The sequence below is a fragment of the Mobula hypostoma genome, chromosome 5 (assembly GCF_963921235.1).
Source record: "Mobula hypostoma chromosome 5, sMobHyp1.1, whole genome shotgun sequence".
Classification (NCBI taxonomy): Eukaryota; Metazoa; Chordata; class Chondrichthyes; order Myliobatiformes; family Myliobatidae; genus Mobula; species Mobula hypostoma.
This window is the reverse complement of record NC_086101.1, coordinates 25579097-25602113: the sequence shown is the minus strand read 5'-3', so window position 1 is coordinate 25602113 and position 23017 is coordinate 25579097. Positions and strand designations below refer to the sequence as shown.

Sequence of the window (23017 nt, the reverse complement as noted above, 5' to 3'; positions counted from 1 at the left end):
TAAACGACTGAACTTTATAATTCTCAATCTGACTATGGGGTTGGTAAAGAAAATTAAAAGGAAAAGGCCCATTTTAATGAAACAATCTAATGTGCACGTTGGAGTTTACGGTTCCGTCCATTCGTTCCCCGTCCACCCCCTTCGAGCGTTGCTGACCCTCAGACCCTCGGTCCCTGTGCATTCCGTCCAGCGGTCCACCAACTCTCTCCACTCGCGTCTTCTCTCACCGAGGAAAGACCACAAAATCCCTGCTCCCAAACCCACAGGAAAGAACACTATGCCTCTCATTAGCTAGCATACATTCCAAAGCCCCCGTTACCTTTAGGCAGAACACAAATATTGCTGCTACAGAGAAACTATTCCCTTAGCAGGGAAACATTACAGAGAGACCATTACATTGGCAGTGAAACCTTACAGCATGTTACAACTGATTTGTTTTTCAACCCCATTCTCACATCTTCTCCCCATAACCCTTAACCCCCAAACCCCCACCCCATCAATCAAGAACATATCAATATCTGCCCTAAATACAACCAATGGTCTGATCTCCACATCCCTGTGTGGAGATTCTACATCCTTCTGAACTGCATCGAGTACTGGCCCAGAGTTATCAAATAGTCCTCATACCCTTTCATTCCTGGAATTATGTTCATGATCCACTCTGGACCCTCTCCAGGGCCAGCAGCTTCTTTCCTTAGACTCCAAAGCTGCTCATAGCATATCTTCATGGCCAGCAGGCTCCTCCCAGAGCCTGACAGGAGAAATGACATTGATATGGCCATGGTAATCCAATCCTGGTCCACTCCTGCACGGTGTTTAAATGATAGCATGTGGCTCTGACTGTTGTATCTGGGTCTCAGGGGAAGTATATCAACACTTCGGAGCAGTACACGATCCAGTTTGTGACCAAAAGTGACGAAGGGGATTACCAATGCACTGTCTTTGACTTCAACTTCATGATGAAGTCAGCCGTGAAGATGATCTACGTGGAGGGTAAGATCATTCTGGTCCATCTGAACCAAGTACAGGCAAGAAAGACTCATGTTCATAGAACATCCCACAATTTTGGGACAAACACTGGCTGTGCGTAGAGGGAATTGTAGCAAATGTAGTCACCAACTTCACTTATTTGCTTAGAGATTCAGCGCTTTACCATTTCAACGAGACGCACCACCCAGCGACCTACCTATTTAGCACCAGCCTAATCAAAGGACAATTTACAATGGCCTATTCAGAGTCCTGCTGAAGGGTCTTGGCCCTAAACTTCAACTGTCCTCTTTTCCGTAGACACTGCCTGGCCTGCTGAGCTCCTCCGGCATTTTGTGTGTGTTGCTCGGTTTGCCAGTGTCTGCCGATTTTCTCCTGTTTGTGATTGTGACTGTGGGAGGAAAGCCAGGCAGTTACGTTGGAATTGAACTCCAAACTCTGACGTCGCCCCACTAACCCTTGCAGTGCCATGGCGCCCCCTGCCCCAGGTGGCATGGTTGGCACAATGCTGTTAGAGTGCCAGTGACTCGGGCTGGGTTCCCACCGCTCTCTGAAAGGAGTTTGTACATTCTCCCTCTGACCTCGTGTGATTCCTCAGGGTGCTGCAGTCTCGTCCCACATTCCAAAAGACACACCGGCCAGTAGGTTAATTGGTCACAAGGGTATAATTGAAGGACTGTTACTGTACTGTATCTCTAAAATTACATTAAGAAACCTTGCATGGCAGGATCCCGGAAACTATATCAGTTTTAGGAGAGGTGATCGTAAACAGAAGGGTTCTGCTGATGTTGGAAAATCCAGAGTAATATACTCAGAATGCCAGAGGAACTCATCAGGTCAGGCAGGATCCAAAGGGAGGAATAAACCATCGATACTTTGGGTGGAGACTATCCACCAGCGCAGTGGAATGGTACAGTGAGAGCTGTGCAAATGGTTGGTGGTTGGCACAAACTTGATGGGCCAAAGGGTCTTGTGACTCTGTCTATGACGCTGGAAAGGATCATTTAACGAAGGGACAGAAGGAATTAACCCCTCACTCATCAAAGCCACCCCACTTCAGCATCTCCAAAATGGGAGCTAAACTGCGCGAGATAGGAGGCAAACAATGATCTGCCCCCACCATTGTCCATAATCCCAACATCACTGATTATCCCAGCATTGCCCACAATCCCAATTTTGCCCATAATGGGAACTGGCATGACAGAGCTGAGTATGAGCCAGCAGGTTTATGAGTAGATGATGAATGTAACACGAAAGTAAGGAAGGCAAGCCAATGATTGGGTACAAGAGCAAAGAGTTAAATTGTACCACAGAGGGAAAATTCTAAAGGGCAGAAAATGCAGGATGGAAGGTGTTGTATTTAAATGTGCGTAGCATTTAGAATAAGGTGGATGAACTCGTGGCGCAGTTACATATTGGTCGGTATGATGTTGCGTGCATGAGTCACGGCTGAAAGAAGGCCATAGTTGGGAGCTTAATATCAAAGCATATAGTTTGTGTCAAAAGAACAGGCAGGAAGGCATAGGTGGTGGGGTGGCTCTGTTGGGAAGAGATGGAATTACATCTTTAGAAAGAGTTGACATTGGGTCAGAGAATGTTGAACCTTTGTGAGTGGAGTTAAGAAACTACAAGCATAAAAAAATCCATTATGGGAATCATATATAGACCTCCAAATAGTTGCCAAGATGTGGCATTGAGATTGCAAAGGGAGCTGGAAAAGGCAGGTAATAAGAGTAATATCATAATTGTAATGGAGGACTTCAGTATGCAAAGGGATTGGGAAAATCAGGTTGGTGTCAGATCACAAGAGAAGGAATTTGTTGAATGCCTATGAAATAGCTTTTCAGAGCAGCTTGTGTCTTGAGCCTACTAGAAGAAAGGCTCTCTTAGATTAGATGTTGTGTAATAATGCAGATCTTCTTAGGGAGCTTAATGTAAAGGAACCCTTAGGAGACAGTGATCATATATGACAGAATTCATACTGCAATTTGAGAGGAAGAAACATAAGTCACATGTATCAGCATCACAATGGAATGAAGGGAATTACAGAGGCATGAGAGAGGAGCTTGCCCAGGTGGATTGCAGAAGGGTAGTGGTGGGGATGATGGCTGAAGTTTCTGGAAGCAGTTCATAAGACGCAGAGTGGACATGTCCCAGAAAAGAAAAAATTCTCAAACGGCAGTGTGTGGGGAACCATGGCTGACAAGAGGAGTTAAGGACTGCATAAAAGCTAAAGGCATGTAAGGTAGCAAAAGTGAGTGAGAAGTTGGATGATTGGGAAATCCAAGAAAAGTCAACGAAAACAACTATAAGAAGGGAAACGATGAAATATGAGGGCAAACTAGCCAATAATATAAAGCTGGATAACAATGTTTTTTCAGTTATATAAAGAGTAAAAGGGAGGTGAAAGTTGATATTGGACCACTGGAAAATGATGCTGGTGAGGGAGTAATGAGGGAACAAAGAAATGGCAGATGAGCTTAATAAGTACTTTGCATCAGTCTTTGCTATGGAACACATTAGCAGTGTACCAGAGGTCCAGGAGTGTCAGCGGGCAGGAGTGAGTGCCATCACTATTACAAAGGAAAAAATGCTGGGCAAACTGAAAGGTCTTAAGGTAAATAATTCAGCTGGACCAGGTGGACTACATCCCACAGTCCTGAGGGAGGTTGCAGAAGAAATAACTGATACGTTGGTCAATATCTTTCAAGAATCACTTGATTCTGCCATGGTCCCTGAGGCCCAGAAAATTGCAATGATCAATCCACTCTTTCAGAAGGGAGGTAGGTAAAAGAAAAGGAAATTATAGGCCAGTTAGCCTAACCTGAAAGGTTGGGAAAGTGTTGGAGTCTATTATTAAGTATGAGATTTCGGGGTACGTGAAGACTAATGGTAAAATAAATGAAAATCAGCATACTTTCTGTAAATAGAAATCTTACCGGACAAACCTGTTAGAGACACAAAATACTCTGCAGATGCTGGGGTCAAAGCAACACTCACAACACGTGGAAGAACTCAGCAGATTGGGCAGCATCCGTGGAAACGATCAGTCAACGTTTCGGGCCAGAACCCTTCGTCAGGACTGTAGCGGGAAGGGGCAGAGGCCCTATAAAGAAGATGGGGGGAGGGTGGGAAGGAGAGGCTGGTAGGTTCCAGGTGAAAAACCAGTAAGGGGAACGATAAAGGGGTGGGGGAGGGGAAGCAGGGAGGTGATAGGCAGGAAAGGTGAAGAAGGGGGAGGGGAATTACCAGAAGTTGGAGAATTCTATGTCTTTGTCGAGTACATCTGTTCCGTCCGCCACAACAGACAGGATCTCCCAATTGCCACCCACTTCAACTCTGCTTCCCATTCCCATTCGGATATGTCCATACATGGCCTCCTCTACTGCCATGATGAGGCTAAACTCAGGTTGGAGGAGCAACATCTCATATACCGTCTAGGTAGTCTCCAGCCCCTTGGTATGAACATAGAATTCTCCAACTTCTGGTAATTCCCTCCCCCTCCCTTCCCCTATCCCTATGTCACTCTGCCCCCCTCCCCAAGCTGCCTATCACCTCCCTCATGGTTCCACCTCCTTCTACTACCCATTGTGTTTTCCCCTATTCCTTCTTCACCTTTCCTGCCTATCACCTCCCTGCTTCCCATCCCCACCCCTTTATCTTTCCCCTTACTGGTTTTTCACCTGGAACCTACCGGCCTTCTCCTTCCCACCCTCCCCCTACCTTCTTTATAGGGCCTCTGCCCCTTCCCCCTACAATCCTGACGAAGGGTTCCGGCCCGAAACATTGACTGATCATTTCTACGGATGCTGCCTGACCTGCTGAGTTCCTCCAGCGTGTTGTGAGTGTTGCTTAAACATATTATAGATCTTTGAGGAATTAACAAGCAGGGTGGACAAAGGAGAGGTGGTGGATGTCATTTGCTTGGATTTTCAGAAGGCATTTGTTAAGGTGCCACACATGAGGCTGCTTAACAAGATAGAATCCGATGGTGCTACTGGAAAGATAGTGGCAAGGATAGAGGAATGACTGACAGGCAGGAGGCAGCAAGTGGAAATAAAGGGGACCTTTTCTGGTTGGCTGCCAGTGTCTAGCGGTATTCCGCAGGGGGCAGTGTTGGGGTTGCTGATTTTCATGCTTCTTGACAATAATTTGGATAATGAAATTGAAGGCTCTGTGCCAAAGTTTGTGGATGATACAAAGATAAGTGGAGGGGTAGGTAGTGCTGAGGAAGCAATACAATTGCAGCAGGATTTAGACAAATTGGAAGATTGGGCAAAAAAGTGGCAGATGGAATACAGTGTTTGGAGATGTATGATGATGCATTTTGGTAAAAAGAACAATAGCCAGACTATTATATAAATGGGAAGAAGGTTTAAACATCAGAGGTGTAGAGGGATTTAGGAGTCCTCTTGCAATACTCCCAGAAGGTTAATTTACAGACGATGCTGTGATAAAGAAGGCAAACACAATGTTGGCATTTATTTCAAGGGGAATAAAATATAAAAGCAAGGAGATAATGCTGAGCCTTTAGAAGACTCCAGTCAAGCTGAATTGATGTGCTGAATGGCCTAATTCTGCTCCTATGTCTTACTGTTTTATGGTTTTATAATCCCAACATTGCCCATAATCCCAATCTTGCCCATAATCCCAACATTTCCCATAATCTCAACATTGCCCATAAACCTGACATTGTCCATAATCCTAAAATTGATCATGATCCCATCATTGCCCATGATCCCAACATCATCCATAATCCCAAAATTGCGCATAATCTCAACATCGCCCATAAACCCGACATTGCCCATGATCCCATCATTGCCCATAAACCCGACGCTGCTCATAATTATACCATTGCACATAAACCCAGAATTTCCCATAATCCCAGCATTGCCCATAATCACACCATTGCCCATAACCCCAGCATTGCAGATAACCTCAACTCTCTACAGAGGTTGTTGGGAAAGAAATTCCAACAGCCAACCACAGAAGGAGAGGTTAGGGTTCAGATGAACAAAAACTCGGTCAAAGTTTAAGTGTGAGAGAGAGGACAGCTCTGAAGGGGACTGCTGATCTCCGTCTGTTTGCGGGTTGGAGGATGGGGTTGGACACATCTTGTCTTCCATCCACTCCACAGCTTTACTTTTTACTTATTGAGGTACAGTGTGGAACGGGCCCTTCTGCCCTTTGAGCCGCACAACCAACAATCCCCCAATTAAATCCTAGCCTAACCACGAGACAATTCACAATGACCAATTATCCTACCAACTGATACGTCTTTGGAATGTGGGAGGAAACCGGAGCACCCGGAGGAAACCCATGCGGTCACAGGAAGAACGTACAAACTCCTTACAGACAGGGGCAGGATTGAACCTGGTCACCTGTACTGTAAAGTGTTGTGCTAACTACTACACTACCATGCAGAGATCAACAAAGCTGCATCAAAACTAGGTTATTTCAATATTCTCATAAAGTGTTGACATGTTGGTGAGTTTTCAATAAAAGTTGAATTGATATACAAACTTATTGAAATGAACAGGTGTTTAATGCCTCCACTGGGTCACCGGGGGTTATCAGTCAGTGGAGGTGGGGTGCTGTCCATGTGGGCAGGCAGGACAGATGCCAGGTGCAGCTGACAAGTGGCTCCCAGCCTAATCCAGTCCCATGGGACTTGAGGGAATTCCGGAGCCCAGAGCCCAGGCTGCTAAAGGAAAAGCTGAAGGTGGCTGGTGCAAATGGATCAGGGATATATCCCTGAGGACCGTCAGCTGATCCTGGGAATAGAGCTAGAGATAGGGAGAGGTGCAGGGGCTGGAGGAGGTTACAGAACAAGGGTGGGGACTTAGGGATTGGACAGGTTTACAGGGAATAGGAGGACTATATGGGCAGGAGTTTCAGAGGTAGAGAGGGGTGTAGGTATTGGAAGGGGTGGGTGCAATAAGATGTAGAGGCTGGAGGGTTTTACAGAAATGGGAAGGTGTAGAGGTTGCAGTGGGATTAGGGGCCATGGGGATTCATAGAATGGGAGGGGTTTAGGAGCTGGATGGGTTTGGAGAAATAGGGAGGTGTGTTGAGGTTGAAGGGTTTAACAAAAATAAAGAAGAGTGCAGAGATTGAAGGGGGTTGTACATAGGGGTTTAGGGGCTGCAGGCATTTATAGAATTGGGAGGGTATAGGGGCTGGATGGTTTACAGATATGGGGAAGGGTGTGGGTATTGTAAAAACGTTAAATAGATAGGGAAGGGCGTAGGGGATGGGGGCTAACAAACAGAGAGAAGGATGTAGGGTCTACATAGACATAGCAAGGGCTGTTGGCTCTGGAGTGTGTTACAGATATTGGGAGGGGTGTAGGAAATGGTAAGGTTTACACAATAGGGAGGGGTGTAGGGGTTGGACGGGATTTTCCGAGGTGTCCGTGGACCCCAGGTTGGAAACCCGTGGTTTACAGAGGTGGGCAAAGTGTAGGTGCGTATGGTTTTAAAGAAGTAAGAATGAGTGTGGGGAATGGAGGGAGGTTACAGACATGGAGAGGGGTGTCGGGGCTGAAGGGTGTTACAGTGATAGGGAGGGTTGGAGGGGTTGGAGGAGTTTTAAAGATAGGGAGGTTTGTTGGGGCTGTAGGTGTTGAATAGATAAAGAGGTGTTAGGGAATGGAGAATATTACAGAGATAGGGAGGGGTGTAGGGGCTGGAGGAGAGTTACAGAGATAGGGAGGGGTGTAGGGGCTGGAGGGGAGTTACAGAGATTGGGAGGGGTGTAGGGGCTGGAGGAGAGTTACAGATATAGGGAGGGGTATAGGGGCTGGAGGGGAGTTACAGAGATAGGGAGGGGTGTAGGGGCTGGAGGGGAGTTACAGAGATAGGGAGGGGTGTAGGGGCTGGAGGGGAGTTACAGAGATAGGGAGGGGTGTAGGGGCTGGGGGGAGTTACAGAGATAGGGAGGGGTGTAGGAGCTGGAGGGGAGTTACAGAGATAGAGAGGGGTGTAGGGGCTGGAGGGGAGTTACAGATAGGGAGGGGTTTGGGGACTGGAGGGGGTTACAGAGATAGGGAGCAGTTTAGGGACTGAAGGGGGTTACGGAGATAGGGAGGGGTTTAGGGACTGGAGGGGGTTACAGAGATAGGGAGCAGTTTAGGGACTGAAGGGGGTTACGGAGATAGGGAGGGGTTTAGGGACTGGAGGGGGTTACAGAGATAGGGAGGGGTTTAGGGACTGGAGGGGGTTACAGAGATAGGGAGCAGTTTAGGGACTGAAGGTGGTTACGGAGATAGGGAGGGGTTTAGGGACTGGAGGGGGTTACAGAGATAGGGAGGGGTTTAGGGACTGGAGGGGGTTACAGAGATAGGGAGCAGTTTAGGGACTGAAGGTGGTTACGGAGATAGGGAGGGGTTTAGGGACTGGAGGGGGTTACAGAGATAGGGTGGGGTGTTCAGGCAGGTTACAGAGTAGGTGGGTTGGAGTCATGAAACAATTTGAGAACGGAGGCACCATTTAAGCAAGACCCTGTACAAATGAACAATTAATGTACATCAATTGTATTTGCTAAGTGTTTCCTCTTTGTTTCGTTTGTTGTAGCAAAAGAGAACAACGAAGTGTGGAGTGGAAAAACGGGTAAGTTTTATTTAAGAGCCATCTGCTGTCTGATTCACTGTGTTGTGGGATCCCACTGGAACAGCTTTAGATTAGAACTGAGTAAAATGAACGGCCTATTGATCCAGGCATTTCTTGCAGACTTGCTCTGGACACCGTGTCAGGGTCCAACAGTGCCCTTGATGGACTTCATCTTCCCATTGCTTGAACATGATTATTTTTGTATATATCAACACCCTAAGGCTCTTTTCTTAGGTATTTCACTGGATAATTCAGTACAGACAGAGACCCATATAGCCTATTGTGCATGCAAAATAGGTGAAATCATTCACTTTATTCCCGTTCAAGAATTCCCATTATTCCCATTGTTCACATCCAATAATTCCCATTCCCCTTCTGTCATCCTACAATTTTTTTTTTTATCTTTTGAGGTATTTATCCTACTCCCATTGAAAGTGATTGTTGAGTTTGCTTCCACTGCTTGTTCAAGCCATGCATCCCAAAACAAGCCAGGGAAAATGTCACGGCAGGTATCAGTTGGGACAGTCTCGTCTAGTGAGGCTTTATGAATGGAACTGAGGAATAGGAAAGGCATAACTGTGTTAATGGGGCTGTATTATAGACGACCCAACAGTCTGTGGGACTTAGCAGAACAAATTTGTAGAGGGATCGCAGAATGGTGCAAGAATGATGAAGTTGTGATAGTAGGTGATTTTAACTTTGCACATATTGACGGGGAATACCATAATGGCTGATGGCATAGCTGGACTTTGGGGCAAGAGGTCCCAAGTTGGAATCCGGCTTGCTCCCTTGCACGCTCTCCATCCGAGCTAACAACTCGACCTCATAAAAAAAACCTGGAGAGCGATGGGCTCTGCCAGGTTTCAGATGCCCAAGACTGATGAGCATAACAAAAAAAAATCTTGTCATGACGGCACCCCAACAACCAGGAGTTAAGGGCGCACACACAGGCACACACACACACACCATACTGTAAAAGGACTAGATGGGATAGAGTTTGTCAAATGTGTTCAGGAAAGTTTCTTTAATCAGTACATAGAAATTCCCACAAAATACTGTGCTGTACTTGATCCCCTATTGGGGTATGATAGAAAGCAGGTAACAGAAGTTTGTGCAAGGGAATACTTTGCATCTAGTGATCATAAAGTCATTAGTTTCAAGGTAGTTATGAAAAAGGATGGGTCTGATCCTTGGGTTCAGATACTAAATTGGAGAAAAGCTAATTTTGATGGTATCAGAAAGGATCTAGCTAAAGTGGATTGAGAGAGGCTTATTTCTGGTAAAAGCATACATGGGAAGTGGGAGGCCTTCAAAAGTGCAATTTTGAGAGTACAAAGCTTCTATGTGTCTGTCAGAACATCAGGCAAGTATAACAGGTTCAGGGAACCTTGATTTTTGAGAGATATTGAGGCCCTGGTTAAGTTAAAACTGGAGGTGCATAGCAGGTTTAGGCAGTTAGGACTTGAGAAGTATAAGAAACACAAGAGAACACTTCAGAAGAAAGTCAGGAGGTTAAAAAAGAAGGCATGAGGTTGCTCTAGCAGACAAGGTGAAGGAGAATTCTAAGGCCTTCTGCAGATTTGTTAACAGTAAAAGGATTGTAAGGGACAAAATTGTAAGGTACACCCAGACCAGATGGTGTACACCCCAGTGTTCTGAAAGGGGTGGAAGAGATTCAAGGTCTGAAGAGATTATGGAGGCATTAATAATGATTTCTCAGGAATCAAAGGATTCTGGAATGGTTCTAGAAGACTGGAAAATTGTATATGTCACTCCACAATTAAACGAGAGAGAGACAGAAGAAAAAAGACTATAGGCCAGTTAGTCTGAACTCAGTGACCGGGAAGGTGTTGGAGTCAATTATTAAGGTTGTGGTTTCAGGGTACTTGGAAGCACTTGATAAAATAGGCGGTAGTCAGCATGGTTTCCTCAAGGGAAAATCTTGCCTGACAAATCTGTTTGAATTTTTTGAAGTAGCAAGCAGGATACACAAAGGAGAACTGGTTGATGTGTACTTGGATTTTCAGAATGCCTTTGGCAAGGTGCCACACATGAGGCTGCTTAACAAGCTACCAGCCCATGGTATTACAGGAAAGGTTCTAGCGTGGATAAAGCAGCGGCTGATTGGCAGTAGGCAAAGAGTGGGAATAAAAGGAGGCTTTTCTGGTTGGCTGCCAGTGACTGGTGGTGTTCCACAGGGGTCTGTGTTGGGACCGATTCTCTTTACGTTATATGTCAAAGATTCGGATGATGGAATTGATGGCTTTGTTGCAAAGTTTGCAAATCATATGAAGATCGGTGGAGAGGCGGTAGTTTTGAGGAAGTAGAGAGGCTGCAGAAGGGCTTAGACATATAGAAGAATGGGCAAAGAAGTGGCAGATGGAATACAGTGTTGGGCAGTGTATGTTCATGCACTTTGGTAGAAGAACTGAAAGGTAGACGATTTTTTAAATGGGGAAATATAGTAGAAAAATTGTAAATGGACTTGGGAGTCTTGTGCAGAATTCCTGAAAAGATAATTTGCAGCTTGAGTCTGTGGAGAGGAAGGAAAATGCAACATTAGCATTCATGTCAAGAGGACTAGAATAGAATACAAGAATGTAATGTTGTGACTTTGTAAAACATTGGTGAGGCCTCACTTGGAGTATTGTAAGCGGTTTTGGGCCCCTTATCTTAGAAAGGACATTCTGAAACTGGAGAGGATTCAAAGGAGGTACACGAGAAAGCTGGAAACATTTAACATTTAATGGCTTGTCATATGAAGAGCGTTTGATGGTTCTTGGCCTGTAGTCACTAGAATCCAGAAGAATGACTAGAGACCTCATTGAATCCTATCGAATGTTGAAAGGCCTTTAGAGAGTGGTCGTGGAGCCGATGTTTCCTACAGTGGAAGAGTCTAAGACCAGAGGACACTGCCTCAGATTAGTGGGGTGTCCTTTTAGAATAGAGGTGAGCAGGGATTTCTTTAGCTTGGTAGACTAGTGAATCTGTGGAATTCATTGTCAGAGGCAGATGTGAAGACCAAGTCTTCATGTATATTTAAGGCAGATGTTGATAGATTCTTGAAGGCAAGAGATTGGGGCTGAGAGGGAAAATGGATCAGTCGTAATGAAATGGCAAAGCAGACACCGATTGTCCAAATGGAGTCTGCTCCTATATCTTGTGGTCTCATCCTATGGACTAAAAATAAGATATAGGAGCAGAAGTAGGCCATTCAGCCCATCGAGCCTGCTCCACCATTCAATCATGGGCTGATCCAATTCTTCCAATCATCCCCACTCCCCTGCTTTCACCCCACACCAATTGATGCCCTGGTTAATCAAGAACCTATCTATCTCTGCCTTAAATACATCCAATGACTTGGCCTCCACAGCTGCTCGTGGCAACAAATTCCACAGATTTACCACCTTCTGACTCTCTGCATCTCTATTTTAAATGGACCTCCTTCAAACTTGAAGTCATGCCCTCTTGTCCTAGACTCCCCTAACATGGGAAATAACTTTGCCATTTCTAATCTGTTCAGGCCTGTTAACATTCAGAATGTTTCTATCAGATCCTCCCTCATTCTCCTGAACTCCAGGGAATACAGCCCAAGAGCTGCCAGACATTCCTCATACAGTAACCCTTTCATTCCTGGAACCATTCTTGTAAATCTTCTCTGAACCCTCTCTGATGTCAGTATATCCTTTCTAAAATAAGGAGCCCAAAACTGCTCAGAATATTCCAAATGGAGTCTCATGAGTACCTTGTAGAGCCTCAACATCACATCCCTGCTCTTATATTGTATACCTCTAAAAATGAATGCCAACATTGCATTCACCTTCTTCACCACCGACTCAACATGAAGGTTAACCTTAAGTGTATCCTGCACAAGGACTCCCAAGTCCTTTTGTACACCTGCATTTTGAATTCTCTCCCCATCTAAATAATAATCTGCCCATTTACTTCTTCCACCAAAATGCATGAGCATACACTTTCTAACATTGTATTTCATTTGCCACTTCTTTGACCATTCCCCTAAATTAACTAAGTCTCTCTGCAGGCTCTCTGTTTCCTCAACACACCAACCCCTGTGGAACTCCACTGGTATCCAGCAGCCAGCCAGAATAGGATCCCTTTATTCCCACTCTCTGCTTTCTGCCGATCAGCCAATGCTCCACCCAGGCTAGTAACTTCCCTGTAATTCCATGGCCTCTTATCTTGCTCAGCAGCCTCATGCGCGGCACCTTATCAGAGGCCTTCTGAAAATCCAAGTACACCACATATATTGCATATCCTTTGTCTACCCTGCTTTTAATTTCCTCAAAAAATTTCAAAAGGATTTTCCTTTCAGGAAACCATGCTGGCTTTGGCCTATCTTGTCATGTGCCTCCAAATACTTCATAATCTCCTCCCTAACAATCAATTCCAACAATTTCCCAACCACTGATGTCAGGCTAACAGATCCATAGTTTCCTTTCTGCTGCCTCCCACCCTTCTTAAATAGCGGAGTAGCATTTGCAATTTTCCAGACATCCGGTACAATGCCAGAATCCATTGATTCTTGAAAGATCATTGCTAATGCCCCCACAATCTCTCCAGCTGCTTCCTTCAGAACCCATGCATGCATTCCATCAGGTCCAGGAGATTTATCCTCAGACGATTAAGTTTCCTGAGCACCTTCCTGGTCATAATTTTCACTGCACATACTTCACTTCTCTAACTCTCTTGAATGTCAGGTATACTCCAGATGTCTTCCTCTATGAAGACTGATGCAAAATATGAATTCAGTTCCTCTGCCGCCAATTATTGAGTACAAGAGTTGGGATGTTATGTTAAAATTGTATAAGACATTGGTGAGGCCTGATTTGGATTATTGTGTGTGATTTTGGTCACCTGCCTACAGGAAAGATGTAAATAAGGTTGAAAGGGTACAGAGAAAATTTACAAGGGCGTTGCCAAGACTGAAGGACCTGAGTTATAAGGAAAGATTGAATAGGTTGGAATTTTATTCCCCAGAACGTAGAAGATTGAGGGAAGATTTGAAAGGGGTGCACAAAATTATGAGGGGTATAGATAGGGTAAATGCAAGCATGCTTTTTCCACTGAGGTTGGGTGAAACTACAACCAGGGGTCATAGGTTAAGGATGAAAGATGAAATATTAAAGGGGAACATGAGGCAAAACGTCTTCACTCAGAGTCAGCATAATCAAAGATAACCCATCCTGAACATTCTCTCTTCTCCCACCCCTCCCATTAGACACAAGATACCACCAGTTTCCACCCTGCTGTTATATAATTCTTCAGAGTTTCTCTGGTGCAGTCAGATGGTCCCTTGATCTCACTACTTCACTGTAACTTAACCCTTAATATTTTCCTATACTGCACTTCCTATGCGACTGGAACACTTTATCCTGCCCTCTGTTATTGCTTTATCACGTACTACCTCAATGCACTAATGTGATGAAATCATCTGTACAGGTGGAATGCAAGACAAGTTTTCCCACTGTATCTCAGTACATTTAACAATAATAAACCATTTACCAATTGACGGGTTTCATTCTGAGACACTTTATCAGTGTCCTGATGAAGGATCTCAGCCTGAAACATCAACTGATTATTCCTTTCCACAGATGCTGCTCAGCCTGCTGAGTTCCTCCAGCGTCTTGTGTGTGTTGCTCTGGTTTTCCAGCATCTGCAAAACCTCTCGTGTTTTCAATTTACCAGTTTACCACTCTCACTTCCCTCACCCCTCCGGCACATCCCTGCTATTTCAGTGGTAGCTTGTTCCTCCTTCAATCCAGGGCCAGGTTGGTGGTGAGCCAGGAGCAGCCATGGGAAGTCCACTGTCAGGCCAGCTGATGTCCCCATGAAGGCACGCCACTGCCAGTGGTGCTGCTAAACTGAGTGGAATTTTTGGAAGTGGTGGTTCTCGACAACCACCAATCCTGGATTGTCAGCATGTTGGAGAATGGGATCTGTGATGCCCCTTTCGTCAAATGGCCCGACACTGTGAGCCACTAGAGGCAGCAGGTGCTGGAATCCCAGTCAGCTCACAAGATGCCAGACAAACTCAGTGGGTCTGGCAGCATCTTTGGAGGGAAATGGACAGTCAGCGTTTTGGGTTGAGACCCTTTATCTGGAAGGATCTCAGTCCAAAATGCCTAGAGTACTGTACATTTCCCTCCACGATGTTGCCGTATCCCTTGAGTTCCTCCAGCATTCTGTGTTTTTACTAGTGGGAGGTGCAAGCCAGAACCCTTGGAATTTTATCCATCAGAGAGCATCTTTGGGAGATGAGGAAAACCCAGGGACCAATGAGGGAAAAAAGGAGCTTACATTTCCAAACTGCCTCTCTACATGCATCCAGACTATCATGCTGTACAGTAATAGTATACGCAACATGGAAACATAAGGTCGTCAGATAAGATGAGCTTTATTTGTCACACATTCATCGAAACATACAGTGAAACACCCCATTTGTTTCAGATCAAATCACTGAGGATTGTGATGGGGGCTGCCCACAAGTGTCACTGTGCTTCTGGTGCCAACATAGCATGACCATAACTCACTAAACCTAACGCTAACTGTACGCCTTTGGAATGTGTGGAGGAACCCCACATGGTCATGGGGAGAACGCACAAATTCCTTACAGAAGGCAGCAGTAATTGAACTCCAGTCTTACAGCCAGCATTACACCAGCTGCGATGCTACTGTGCGACCCAGGGAACATGGTGCCCAGCTGACACACAGCAAGCTCCCACAACTGGTTGTGAGCACTGGACAGATTCCAGCACTGTTGGCAGAGGGGTAAGCATTGGTCAGGTCACTAGAGGGAACTCGTCCACTCTGTTTTCGCTGTGAAACAATGGAGTTACATTAGGTTGGACCTTAGTTTAATAAGAACATAGAACACTACTGCACAGTACAGACCCTTCAGCCCACAATGTTGTGCTGACCCTTTAACCTTCTCCATGATCAATCTAACCCTTCCCTCCCACATGGCTCTTCCTTTTTCTATCAACCATGTGCCTTTTTAAGATTCTTCTAAATGCCCCTGATGTATCTGCCCCTACCATCACCCCTAGCTGAGTGTTTCACATACTCACTACTCTCAGTATTAAAATACTTACCTTTGATATCCCCCCCCCCCATACTTTCCTCCAATCACCTCAAAATTATATCCCTTCACATTAATCATCTTTTGTCCTGGTTAAAAGTCTCTGGCTGTCCACTCTTATTGTCTTGTACACCTCTATCAAGTCCCCAATGCCGTGTAGTGGGAAAGGAGTAAGGCCTTTCAGTTGGGAGGGAGATGGTCTCCAATCCTCCTCACCCCAAGGCAAGAGAGCTACCTGTGGACCACAGCATTGAGCAGAAGAAGAGAGGGCTCCATTATCCACTTCTCTACTCCCTGTTCTGTGAGGTTTCAAACCAATACAATGGCACATTTGGTGGGATGCAGCAGTGGGTGTGAAGAAGGTTCTTTATGTAACATTTCATTATTTCAGTCGTCCAGCCGGATAATGGATGGAGTGTCACCACTTGCCACTGCCGCTGACATCACCACCAGGGACATCAGTTCATGTTATCCAGTTACCCATTTATTCAACCTCACAAATGAGGCCAATGAAAGCCAACTATAAGATTGCAGGGTGAGGCTGCTGAGCAAAGGGCTTACCGGTAAAGCAGATGGCATTGAAAACCGGGACAGAGTCTAAAATTAGCAGCCAACCTATATCACATCAAGCAGAAGTTAAACATCTCCCCTACATTAATATTAATCATTGAAACACAAATTTTCCATAAGACCAAAAGATATAGGGACAGAAGTAGGCCATTCGGCCCATCGAGTCTGCTCCACCATTCAATCATCGGCTGATCCAATTCTTCCAGTCATCCCCACTCCTCTGCCTTCTCCCCATACACTTTGATGCCCTAGCTAATCAACAACCTATCTATCTCTGAAACAAATTGCCTATCTTTTCGGGTGAAGGGCCTAGGGCAAAATGTTAACTGTTTATTTTTGCGTGAGTTGCACAACTTTCTTCTCAATCCTACTGCCTTGTGTATTTCATCTCTCACAAGATCCATTTTGTCCACAGTCCATTGAACCCCAGTTTATACCCTTTCATTACCCCTACTGTAAATCCCCTCTGTTTTCTATTCTCTATTTTGTTCCCCCTCTGCCCAATGGTCCAAATTGTGAAGCTTCTGACACACTTACTCATTGAACTCATTCAAATCTATGTTGCATTTTCTAACCCACTTTCTCCCATTGCCTCTCACCGTCTGACTCTGCACCAACTCTATATCTTCTGTACAGGATCACGTCCCATTTGTGATCCTGCACATTCAATACAATGTCTTTTATTGCATCCTACATCCTATCTGCCCTTTGTGTTCAGTTATCACAATAATTTTCCTTCATCAGACATGTTCAAATGCTAGCAAGGAACAGATACCAATCGAAGGAGACAGAAATTATAAGGAAAATTAAAATCTGTGGGAAAGAATTGTGTTTTATGGGGGGCCTTACAAGAAGGGTGGAGAAGGAAAAGGACGTAGGGAGAGTTTTCCAAAAGGTCTAAGCTAGGAAGTTGGAGACACAGTCACCAATGGTACTGCAAAGGAAGGGAAGGGGCACTCAGGCCAATGGAACCTTAGGGAGGATGGGAGCTTCAGGGAGGCTCGAGATGAGGTGAGAGAGACCTTTGTAAGTACATCCAGTAGGGCTGGGTCTGTATTTGTTACTGGGTACTTCGGATCTCCTGAAGTGTTTGTCAATCTTGTTTAAAGGTTTTCTGAAAGGGGAAACGACAAAGAACAGAGCCGGGATGGTTATTGGGATCATCGTGACGTTAGCACTTGTAATATTCTTCCTCTCGGTTGCCTATTACTTCTGCTACTATAGAAAGAAGGAGGAAAAGTGAGTCAACCTTTCACATTCCCTTGAGAATTTGCTTTTCGTACTGATGTAAACTGTTCATTTTTGTTCCAATGTGTTTTTTCATTTATGAATTGGGTTTAATTTATGCTTTTTTTTCTCTTATGAATGCTGCTTATAAAGATGCTATGTTCCTGTGATGCTGCTGCAAGTTTTTCATTGCACCATGCCACATGTACATCTGTGTATGACAATAAACTTGACTTTGACTTTGAAGAGGCTTCACCTTGATCAGGATGCCATTCTTTTCTGTGTGGGGGTGGGTTTGATGGTTCTCTCTAAACGACTTTCATGATCTTTCTTTGTTTTTTTGTGGCTATCTGGAAAAGACGAAACTCAGAGTTGTGTATGGGATACATACTTTGATAATAAGTAAAACTTTGAACCTTGTATCCCCTGTGTGGACTTACATGAAAATGGCCATTCTACAACTGAAGAGAGCTCCTCACAAACCTCCATCCCACTCTGTCAACACATCCCACTCTGTTCCCTTCTATCCAACAATCTTACCCAACTTCCTCCTAAGGACCCCGAAACTGTTTGTCTAAATGACTTCCCACCTTCGTTGAAGTGTTTGTAATTACCAAAAAGGCATACTCCAACACTCTTTGTCGTCAGTCTTTGACACTGTCTCCATTTTGAGTTGACACCCAATGGATAATTTAAACCAAGTCACTGCTGTGACAACTGAGTGCAGATTGTCAACAAAGACAAGCAGTACATTGAATTCACATTTTAATCTCATCTAACCCCTCCCCAGCCTTGCTCTGTGATGAATTCCGTCCTACAAACATTGACATATCTTAAAACCATCTATCGGTATCATTTGATTTCCCATTTCCCACCACACCCTGAGGTGTAGCATACGACCAAATGCCCCCAAGCTCGAAGCAGGCCTATAAGCAGAGGCCATTCCCCCTCCATGGGGACCATTAACCCTCTTTCCCCAATCAAACCCCATGGGACCACTTCTCATCACAGAGATCACTCACTCCCTAAAGTTCCACTCCTTCCCACAAGGACCACCTTCCACCTTGGGACCACTCCCTCACCTCCAGGACCTCTCCCTCACACCACTGTAATCCCTGCTCCTCTGGGACCACTCTCCTACCTCAGGAACCACTCACTCACCTCCAGGACCACTGTCCCACTCCAGTGTCCTCTTCTTTCCTACGGGACCACAATCCCCTACCATGATGACCTCTCCCTCACACCACTGTCCTCCTCGTTCCTCCAGGGCCAGTCCCTCACCCCACTGTCCTCCTCGTTCCTCCAGGACCACTCCCCCATCTCACTGTCCTCCTCGTTCCTCCAGGACCACTCCCCCACCCCGCTGTCCTCCTCATTCCTCCAGGACCACTCCCCCACCCCGCTGTCCTTGTTCCTCCAGGACCACTCCCCCACCCCGCTGTCCTCCTTGTTCCTCCAGGACCACTCTCTCAAACCACTGTCCTTGTTCCTCCAGGACCACTCCCCCACCCCGCTGTCCTCCTCGTTCCTCCAGGACCACTCCCCCACCCCGCTGTCCTCCTTGTTCCTCCAGGACCACTCCCCCACCCCGCTGTCCTCCTTGTTCCTCCAGGACCACTCCCCCACCCCGCTGTCCTCCTCATTCCTCCAGGACCACTCCCTCAAACCACTGTCCTTGTTCCTCCAGGACCACTCCCCCACCCCGCTGTCCTTGTTCCTCCAGGACCACTCCCCCACCCCGCTGTCCTCCTTCCTCCAGGACCACTCCCCCACCCCACTGTCCTCCTCATTCCTCCAGGACCACTCTCCCACCCCGCTGTCCTTGTTCCTCCAGGACCACTCCCCCACCCCGCTGTCCTTGTTCCTCCAGGACCACTCCCCCACCCCGCTGTCCTTGTTCCTCCAGGACCACTCCCCCACCCCGCTGTCCTTGTTCCTCCAGGACCACTCCCCCACCCCGCTGTCCTTGTTCCTCCAGGACCACTCCCCCACCCCGCTGTCCACCTCATTCTTTCAGGACCACTCTCCCACCCTGCTGTCCTCCTCATTCCTCCAGGACCACTCCCTCAAACCACTGTCCTCGTTCCTTCAGGACCACTCTCCCACCCCACTGTCCTTGTTCCTCCAGGACCACTCTCCCACCCCACTGTCCTTGTTCCTCCAGGACCACTCCCCCACCCCGCTGTCCTCCTCGTTCCTCCAGGACCACTCTCCCATGCCAGGGAGCACTCCGCACTGAAGTGATGACTCAGTCAGGGTCCACCTCCCCCTCAGGAACCAGCGTCTACCTCAGGAGCAACTCTTTCACCTCCAACACCCCAATGTCATCCTCGCTCCTCCGGGACCAGTCCCCACCACACTGATCAGTCACTCAATTAACACTCCCTCCCTCAGGAACCACCTTGGAGAACCTTCCCTCACCTCCAGGACCACTGTTGCACTCCAGTGACCTCTCCTTTCCTGCAGGACCACTCCCCAGCTCAGGGACCACTCCTTCACCAGGATTGTCTCACATCCCCGGGTCCTCCCCTTTCCTCTGGGACCATTCCCACACCCCTAGGACAACTCTTCCACCTCAGGAACCACTCCCTCCCCTCAGGACCACTGCCAGGATTATTTCTCCTACTCCACCACCCCAACGACCACTCCCCACCACGGTGACCACCCACCCAGAGTTCATTCCCTCAGGGTGCATGCCATCTTTCAAAGACTATCTTCCACCTTAGGATCCACTTGCTGAACTCTACGACTGCTGCCCTCCCCAGATACCTCCCCTTTCCTCCAGACCAGTCCTCCACCCCAGGGACCACTCCCGCCCTCAGGGCCTGCTCCCTCCCTTGGGGGATGCAGAAGGAGGCTCTGCAGCCTCTTTTTCTTTTTGCACCGTGAAAGGGAGCTTCCAAGTCGAAAGCTGCTTTCCAGGTGTGAGGGAAGATGAGGCCTAGGGGTAGCCCAGAAGCAACCAGAGCTCCAGAAACTGGTTGCTCCTAGAGAGATGCCAGAGTTGTGGAGGATCTCTTGTGAACCCTGAGCCTTGTAGGGATTCAGAGGATGGTGATAGGACACAGGGAACACAATGTGGGCTTCAATTGGTGCCTAGGATTCACTGTGTGAATATTTGCTTCTAATATTTGCTGATATCTGGCTCTTTAAGGAAACCCTTGGAAGATGTTGAGGAAAGACCTGTCATGGATCCAGAGAAGGACTCAGCTACAGAAGAAAAGGTTGAGGTGGGTCATTTTATTTGACAATGCTATGGTCAAACAGTAACTGATCCTTTCCCGCTGACCTCTGTTTCACAATGATTAGTTCAGATACACCATAGAAAACAGCCCGTCCAGATGCATCACAGCTTGGTAGGGTTCATCCTGACGAAGGAGCTCAGCCCGAAACATTGACTGTTCCCACCTCTCCATCGATTCTGTGTACCCTTCCCGCAAAATGCCAACATAATCATGGTCTTCTTCCACCTCAGTCCACCCCCTTTCCAGTGGCAGAAGCTAGACAAACTTGAAAATAGATACCACCAGGCTCAAGGACACCTTCTACAGCAGGGGTGGCCAACCTTTTACATTAGATGCGTCAATTTTTTCACTCACGAGTTCAGATGCACCATACAACTCTTGTACCACCAAGAATATGTTAATATAGAACTCGTGTGTGAAAAAAATCACATCTGAACTCGTGCGTGAAAAAATTGACACATGGAATGTAAAAGGCTGGCCACCCCTGTTCTATACCATTGTTATCAGACTCCTGAACAGACTTGATGAGCTTTTGATCTCTCAGCCTTCCTTGTTGTGCCCCGTGCAATTTACATTTCTATCTGCAATGCACTTTCTCTGAAAATTTAACTCTACTCTGCATTCAATTCTGTTTTCTCCCTTAGTCTTACTTCAATCTACTCACATATAGTATGTATGCCATGATCTGTCTGGATGCCATACAAACAAAAAACTATTCACTGTCTCTTGGCACATCAGGAAAGAGGTACAGGAGCTTGAAGACCCACCCTCAGTGATTCAGGAACAGCTCCTTCCCCTCCAGAAACGGATTTCAGAATGCTTGGTCCATAAACACCATCTTCATTTTTTTTGCACATGGTCTTTGTAATGTAAAGTAATTTTGAGTCTTTGCACCGTGCTGCTGCCACAAAACAACAAATTTCATGACATATAAGCCAGTGATGATATGATTTTGTTGTGACAAGAATAAACTAACACCAGTTTTCCCATAACCAATCAACTAGCTTCATTAAAACTGATCTAATCAATAATTGCACTCTGTGGGACCTTTCAGCATTGCTGCATTTCCAACAGTGATTTCACTTCACACAAGTACTTTATTGCCTGTAAGTTACTTTGGGATGTCTTTCTTTCTTTCCCAGCAGGAACCTGTCCTTGCCAAGTAAACTGCAGCAAGAAACCGAAATGGAAATCCTTGCAAAGATCAAACAAACTTGTGCACCTTTATCTTAGCGTTTCAATTTTAAAGCCAATACTTACAACCTTATCAATTTCATAATCTATCAAGATTTCAGATAATGGATGTACACCCTCTGCTGTTCCTGGAGATTTTATTTAACTTCCTTTCCTCAGGAAATAGAGATTGAATATTGAATATTTTGTTACTTGCTGCACTCCCATGTCCTGTGTTGTTCAGCAAATGACCTTGACTGATGTTGTAAACAGTTCCTTTCAATTTCCTAGACTATTTATGTTCCCATTAGCCAAATAGTTTGGCACCTGTCTGCTCCAACCAGGATTGAAGATGGGAGGACAGCCATACAAGTGACGTATAACAATTTAAACCTTCACACAATGGATGTACACCCTCTGCTATTTAAACCTTGATAAAAGTGGTCCCTTTTCCAACTCTCTTTTAATCATTGAAACTCTCAAGCAAGCTTGACTGGAAATGGTTTCCTGCAACTATTCACTGGCCACCATGAGCTGTGCCACTGGTGTAACAGGTGCACCTTCTGCACCTATAACAGCCCACCTGGCACCTTCATCTACCAACACCTTCATGTGGGTTTATATTATTTTTTTTACATTCCACCTATGGTGCGCAATTTCAAAAATACCCTTTCGCCTCAGCTAATTAATTCCTCACAGACCAACTTTGCATTTGAGTAACTCAGATGCTGGTTTGCAGGTCTCACGCAGCTGAGGCTGAGGCGGGTGGAGTCCTGCAAACTGCACAGTGTTTGATTTACAATGTTTTCCTTTGGCATCCCTCCAGGAAACTTCCTCTTCCTTGTTAAAAATCATCTCTTTAACCAAGCTTGCAATCAAGTTGTAATGAAATCTTCTCGTCTATGGTTTGCCAATATATTAATGTTTTTATAATGCTCTGAGAGTCTTGTCATGTTTTCCAATATTAAAGACTGTCAGTAAGTCAAATTATATTATTACCGAGTGTCAAATCGTACACAAGTTATTCACGAGAGTCAAGGGGTAGACACTGTGTTCTTATAGACATTAATAGTTGCCAACTGAGACATCATGGGAGAAACAGAACA

At 45.9% G+C, this 23017-nt stretch overlaps 1 protein-coding gene across 5 annotated transcripts in view; it reads left to right on the top strand.

Annotated features, from left to right (window-relative positions):
• LOC134346159 (CD166 antigen-like) overlaps nucleotides 1–22820 on the top strand; it is a 60111-nt gene extending 37291 nt beyond the window's left edge. For 2 of the 5 annotated variants that reach the window (XM_063047470.1, XM_063047465.1), the window contains 5 exons: nucleotides 861–993; nucleotides 8562–8597; nucleotides 17376–17505; nucleotides 20648–20723; nucleotides 21881–22820. In XM_063047470.1, coding sequence (XP_062903540.1) covers nucleotides 861–993; nucleotides 8562–8597; nucleotides 17376–17505; nucleotides 20648–20723; nucleotides 21881–21904 — 399 coding nt within the window. In that variant the 3' untranslated portion in view covers nucleotides 21905–22820. The remainder of the gene's footprint in view (nucleotides 1–860; nucleotides 994–8561; nucleotides 8598–17375; nucleotides 17506–20647; nucleotides 20724–21880) is intronic. The other 3 variants (XM_063047466.1, XM_063047469.1, XM_063047468.1) reach the window with 3 other exon arrangements.
• The last annotated feature ends 197 nt before the right edge of the window (nucleotides 22821–23017 follow it).